Here is a 7,000-nt window from a genome sequence, read left to right on the forward strand (position 1 = left end):
AAAAGGTGGGAAATCATAAACGACATGAAATGACGGAAATACCCCCACGTGAGAAGCATGTGACATGACTTAACGGGATTTTTTAACTGGGTTAGGCCTAAAGGACAAAATGTGTTACTTTTTAAAACGTAAAGGATAATAAACATCAATTTGAAAGATAAGGGACCACCAGTGAAATTTGGTGTAAACATAAAGGACAATTTCTGTAATTCTGTCTTAATATAGAGTTATTTTGTATTTTTGCTAATACTCTAGCGCGTTGGGACAGGCCGTTAAAACATTTCATCGACTTTAATCAACGATTAAAAAAAGCCGTTAAAAAGACACAATATCGAAAATAAACAAACAACACAATGATTTTTCTCAATATAAATGGTGATCTTGTAGGAATTCGGTGGAGGATAGCACGCCATAAGAAGCAATATAAGCAGTGGCGGAGCCACATGGTCTTCATCGGGTTCGGCCGAACCCGGTCTTTTTTCGATTTTATATATGACCTATAGTATTAAATTAACAACCGAACTCATTCTTTTTCGACGAGTGAACCCAATATCTTTTTAAAACAATATCCAAACCCATTGATTATGAAAGATTTAGTTAGGGACCCATAAATTATGAATCGTTTTCAAAACATGAAAAATGTATGGAACAATTCAATATGTAATATATTTTTATTTAACATGGCTTTGTTTTTTTATTGAATGTTGACAATGTACTTTTGTTATGATAGTGATATTGCATTTTATTTATATGACCGACCCGTCCCGTCCCGTCTGGGCTCGAAAACTTTGACCCCGGATAAAAATCGAACACTAAAACTCCGAACCCATAGAAAAAATTTCTTGGCTCCGGCGCTGAATTTAAGGAAGAAATAAGAGAATTGCTTCATTGCATGCACCATATTTCTAAATCTTTCGTTCTTTCCTAATTCCAGATTTACCCAACTAAAAACTAAAATTCATATATCCCCTACATTATTAAAATTTCACTTAAGACTAAAATACCCTTTTCAAATTTTATTGTTTAAAAAAATAAGAAGAAAAAACCTTACTAGATCAGACGAAGCGATCGTAGACGCACCAGCGATTCATACGCTCATGTGAAAAACGATTTGGCAATCACTGTTAGTTACTTAGGTTCGATTCCATAAGCCGACGGCAAGGTTCGGTTAGCAATAACTCACGTCTACGACAAGGTTCGATTCCATACATTCGAGTAACACAATCATTGTTTATTCGATACATTGTAAACGAGGACGAGGAAAGAGTACGGGTACAATAATCCATGAAAGTAACTAAGCAAAGGCAGGTAATTTAACTTTTAGGTTTACTTTGTCCAAACTTATTTTGATAAAACTCATGTTGGCCCTTGTCTAACCCAACTTTATTCTTTTCTGTAACTATTTGAAATCTTAGGAAAATGGATGTAGTCTGCCAAGTTTAATCTGATTTATTCAATAAAAACAAGATGGTAACATATTTCAACTTCAAGTGTACACAAAATAATGACAATCTATACACCTTAACATAAAAAATATACAAAAAATAATCTAAACACACTGTAAACCTTCAATCAAATCAATACTAAGACATCAATCTTCTTCATCATCATCCAATAATCCCGTGTCATCTTCGCCGATACCTTCAAGCAAAACATCAACATCTTCTCCCAACTCGATTAACCTCGCACTCAACTTCTCAACTTTACTCTGTTCTTGACCAAGACAAACTAGCAAATCACCAAGCTCTCCTTCACTCTCTTTCTGCGCTTCCTCTCTCGCTTTCGCTTTTATTTTCTCAACATCCACCCCCGGGCCCGCCCCACCACTCTTCAATGCCCTTACTTCCATTTCCAAATTGTAATTCGCTTGTTCGAGGCTATTGTAAGCACCTGACAAACTTTTCAAATCAGCTTCCAGTTTTTCAGCCATGTTTTTGTAAGATAATGCCTCGGTTTGAATATTAATGTTTTCAGTTTTGACCATTTCTAACCGTTGCGAGACTTCTTTAAGATCTCTTCTCAGTGTCTCTATTTGCACCCTCTCCGAGCTATTGTTCGGTCTAGGCTCGGTGTAGTCTGAACCACCGCCCCCTGTATTGGCTAGGTCCTCGGCTAATGTTGCATTTCTATTAAGAAGGTCCTGTATCTCGGAGCGTTGCTTCTCGACAAATAACTTGAGTCGTTTAATATAATCTTTATCGTTTTCATCTTTTTTCTGTTCCAACTCTGCAGGTACAACCGACACATTGCTTTTTGGACGACTATATATTTGTACAATACTATCTCTAATACCACCTTCTAGATTCTTTATAAAGTTGACGAATTGGGAGTCAAATATTGCAGCAAGCATTGGATGGTCATCATTATGACTATCGGTTGACTCGTTTTCTTCAATATCTTCCATCTCTGTCATACTATTAGCATTTGATCTCGTCAACGGTTTACGCGGTTGGACATGAATCGACTTTTCAGATGAAAACAAAAAGCTTTTTTGCATCTCATCAAGCCTCAGAAAGTAGAACGTAAGTCCGATTTTTTGACTTATTGTATCAACTATTGCAAACGCATCCTTTCCAGACTCATTGAGTTTATTATATATAACACATTCACCTAAAACAACAGCTGCTAAACCTCTTGCACACACGGTTGACCCGTTATCTGATACTAACTCGATTAAATATGTCAAATGAGGGCGTGAATCTAGAAAAGATTGTACCGCGTTTGGGCAATCGTAGAGCCATGTGGCGAGCAATTTTAATATTATTGGTTGAAAACATGAGCTTCTTGGAGTGGCTGATTTTCCATCTTTACCCTTTCTGGAAGATGCGAGAGCTAAGTACCTTACCATACGGTGTAATAAGGGTTCTGCGGACTCCAATGATGGCATTGATGACTCGAGTTTAATTTGTAAAACCTACATAAAAGTAGTATTATTAGGAGGAATATAAATAAATTGTGGATAATGTAAAAAAAGAAAAGAAAAGATATACCTTTTCTTTGCATTGAATATTATCCTTCATTACATGAGAAAGAACACTAGCAGCCCTGCTACTAATCTGCATAACACAAACCATATAATTGATACTCGTGTTCTAATATAATATGAGTTAAAAAAATGTAGATGAAAATATTCACATTACCTCTAGGTCGCCATCATGTTCACTCATAACAAGACCATGCAATAGCATGCTGCAAAATTAACAAGTTTGAGATGGATATGGCATGTTTGTGTTTGTGCGCGCGCGTGTGTGTATGTGTGATATAACCATATTTAGTATTTACATATATGATATACCTTCCAAAGGACATGTTTACATCTTCCTCAAACCAAGCATTGGTCATCGACATAGGCTGAGGGATTAGAGTAGATGCTAACATCTTTTGACCATCACTATTTTTCTGTTGGAGCAAAGTATACAAACGAAGTTGGCTTGTAGTATAATACAAAAACAATTAGAAAATATATAAAATACTAACCTCACAAAAGCATTTAAAAACATAGTCAGCTGCAATAAACTCCTGCATGCTTGAAGTCCTTAAGATAATTCTTAATATTGAATTAAGAGCAGGCTCAACCTCTGAGCCATCACCAAGAGATTTACTTGCAAGTGCATCAAGATTTTGACGGTGTCCAGAAACCAGATCACCTATGCATTGAAAGGCCTGATCATGTTATATGAATGATAAATACATGTTAGAAATTGTTATATATTTCTGAATGATCGCAAATCTAATAATTATGAACATATCTTACCAAACAGCGTACAGAAACGGGGGCCCATTGACTTTCAACGCTTAGCATTAGTAAATGATCCAAAACTTTTCTCTACAATTATAAAGAAAAATGTGAGTGAAGATGATGCATAAATATTATTTATACAAAACTAACCTGAACAAGAATTGTTTTGTTTGTCAGTTTGTTAGTGTTGCTTGCAGGATCAGATTCTTTATCTCCGTTCAGAAGCAAACTAATTGTTTCCAAGACGCTCAGTAGATTGATTGTCTACATGCATTAGTTTGATTAAAAAATAAAAGAAAGAAGTTAGAAACTTATAACTGCAAAAGCATGATAATTAAGGTGAAAAGCAGTTATCAACCTTTTGTTGAGTAAAGCTGTATGACGTTCCTCGAAGCTTTAAAATTGATATCAACGAGTCAAAGCCAATAGTCTCTCTTAGCAACACCTATACAATATCTATAAAGTGGTAAAACAAAAAACATAATGAAAGTAAAGCTTCACTACAAATGCTCAAAAGAGAGAAACTTAAACCTGATTAGATGAATTATTTCGGAGGAGATTATTTAACAATTCAAGGCAGTCCTGTGAGATAAAAAATATTATTAAAACGTTTTAGAGTAGACTTTAAAAGCGACAAGTTGATAAAAAACAACAGAAAAGATTGTTTAAAAAGTTAATCACCTGCACAACAACACCACCTTCTGAACCTCCTTCTTCTACAATGATACTGAAAATCTTCTCAAAAGCCCCCTCGGAAACCAAGATTTTTTGGATTTCCTTTAAAGTTATAATAGAAAATTATGAAGGAAAATAGAAAAATTAATTTTATGATAGCAAATAAGAGATGTTTTTTACCTCTGCTTCACGGGTCAAGTAGGTGAGAAGTAACAAGGCTTCATTCCTTATAACCTACATGGAAAGAAACATCACACAATGCAAAAATTTAAAGATTTCATGAATATACCAGATTATCAGTATCATACCTCTCGATCCATAAGCATATCCATAAGCCGAGTTATGCCACGCGGGATGGTAAGAAGGGCTTCCTGTAACCTGAAGGATACCTCAATATACTTGTATACATTTCCAACCAAACAATACCTATGAAAAACATATTATAAACCACCTACCTAATTGGAGAGTTTGTTAGAAGGGCAGTTAAAAGTTGAAGTGTATAGTATCTTATATAGAAGTCGTCCTCTTCCTGCAAGTATATTTAACTATCAATCGCAGAACCAAAAAATAACGAACTTTATCACTTATAGAGTTATAACACGATCATGATATGGAAAACTTACCAGTAGACTTAAAAAGAGAGAAATACTTTGCCCTTCTCTTGATAGAAGATCAGCGTTCATCAGAGCCGGTTGAACCTCATTTGCATTCAATTTTACATGAGCAATTGGTGTTAATGCACTCACAAGAGTCTCTAGAGCCCCTCGAACCTTCAACAATCAACAAAACATGCTTAAATATATCATCCTAACTAACACGTAACATAAAATCTGTTAACAAAATCATTCGAACCATTTCAACATCATCACGTTCCCTTAAAACTCCCAATAGTACAGGAAAACCTGCAATAGAGGAGAAGGAACTGTGTTATGGACAAATAAAAGCCTGAGACTGAAAACCACTATACACCCGACCCGCACTCACCCATTTCTCCAAAAGCCAGCTGGGCGGCGTGACTTTCTGCGACAACAGATTGGAGCTCCGCCATGGCATTTCTTCTATCTTCAGCTAGCTTACCGTTACTTATACAATCAAGCAAGCGTTCAACATAACTACCATTCACATACATAAAATACATTAGCCATTGAAGCTAAATAAAAGCTATCCACAACTTAATAATCCCATCATTTTTACAGTTGGCCGATAATAATCCCACCTCAGAAAATAGCTGTCACTGGTCCTACCTTTCACACTAATTGTTTTAATCAGACCTCCGTTTTCCAAATTTCAAACTGATGTTTTAAAACTTTTGATTCGGAATGGGGATACGATTCGATTGATGTAAAACTTACCTCTAAACGGTTTTCCAAACAACGAAACGGTGCTTCAATTCGGAGTTTAAACTTCCAATTAACAAAAATCAAGCCGTTTGGAGCAGCGTTTCGAAGTAAGTTTTACATGAATTGATTTGTATCCTGCTTCCGATCAAAATCCCTAGAACATCAGTTTGAAATTCGGAAAAAAAAAGTTTTTTTAACGGAGGTCCAATGAAAACAATTAGTGTGAAAGGCGGACCGGTGGCAACTATTTTCTGAAATGGGATAATTAAAATCCAATTTGCCTAAAATAAACTATGCATATACCCTGTTGTGTTTCGATTCAAAGAAAAGGATAAACAATAGGATTCACAATGCATAATTCTGTTACGTCAACACGAACTCAACTAACAACCGAAAAAAAAAGAAACAAACCTATCTTCGTTCGAATTCGAATTCTCGTTTCCGAATACAAGCCCAACAACTCCCTGTACATGAAGTAAAACCTCAATGTCAGGTATAAAGGTATAAATATAATAACAGCCTTAAAGCCAAAGCAAAGTATCAAACACGAATACGACTACACGAGCACTGTAATTTAAAAACACTAAAGCTAGCTCCATAATTACCTTATAACCAGACACCAAATCCATCTTTATCATCAAAATTGAAGCAATTCAGAAACTGATTAACAACAAAATAAACAACCAGATTAATAATAATAGAAATAATAATAATATTGCTACGGTGAAACCTAATCTTCAGATCAATTAACGAATCAATGACTCAATGCAGAGTAAATTAGCAATGTAATAAAACTGAAAATCATTCGAATTGATCCACTTGTGTGTGTAGTAACGTGAATCAATTAACAAATCAATAAGTAATAATAATAAAAAGCCCTAATTACCGATATTTATTTGAATAAACGCACCTGCTAGAGTTGGAGCTTGATGAGATCGTAATAATAATAATAATAATAATAATAATAATAATAATAATCGTGTAAGGTTAGGGGGTCGAACACATAGTCTAGTACTTCGTGTAAGATATTGGTTATTCGGTTAGTTTGGATCGGTTTATTTAGATATATGAAATTTGTGGGAACCTAATCGGTAACAGAAGCGAATTCAACTAAACTTAATTTGGTTTGGTATGAGTTAAAAAACGAAACAACAAGGAATTTAAGTGGATATTATATTTGTCTTGTTTTGCTACCTAGTATGGACGTTAGTTTAATATGAAACGTTCAATTAGATGGCTTGACAAT

The 7,000-nt window shown here is 34.9% G+C and overlaps 1 protein-coding gene across 1 annotated transcript; it reads right to left on the bottom strand.

Annotated features, from left to right (window-relative positions):
• Positions 1 to 685: 685 nt before the first annotated feature.
• Positions 686 to 7,000, bottom strand: LOC143614450 (golgin candidate 6-like). The gene is made up of 19 exons (XM_077087882.1): positions 6,665 to 7,000; positions 6,360 to 6,414; positions 6,166 to 6,218; positions 5,399 to 5,526; positions 5,267 to 5,316; positions 5,038 to 5,184; positions 4,870 to 4,943; positions 4,723 to 4,792; positions 4,595 to 4,648; positions 4,421 to 4,516; positions 4,271 to 4,321; positions 4,098 to 4,184; positions 3,890 to 4,003; positions 3,755 to 3,826; positions 3,478 to 3,663; positions 3,296 to 3,399; positions 3,141 to 3,189; positions 2,991 to 3,056; positions 686 to 2,914 (listed from the first exon to the last, which is right to left on the bottom strand). The coding sequence occupies exons 2-19, from the start codon at positions 6,390 to 6,392 to the stop codon at positions 1,592 to 1,594; spliced, it is 2,757 nt and encodes a 918-aa protein (XP_076943997.1). The 5' UTR covers positions 6,393 to 6,414; positions 6,665 to 7,000; the 3' UTR covers positions 686 to 1,591.

The sequence above is a fragment of the Bidens hawaiensis genome, unplaced genomic scaffold (assembly GCF_021521415.1).
Source record: "Bidens hawaiensis isolate Kalapana, Puna unplaced genomic scaffold, B.hawaiensis_p1.1 tig00040034_1, whole genome shotgun sequence".
In the NCBI taxonomy this organism is placed as follows: Eukaryota; Viridiplantae; Streptophyta; class Magnoliopsida; order Asterales; family Asteraceae; genus Bidens; species Bidens hawaiensis.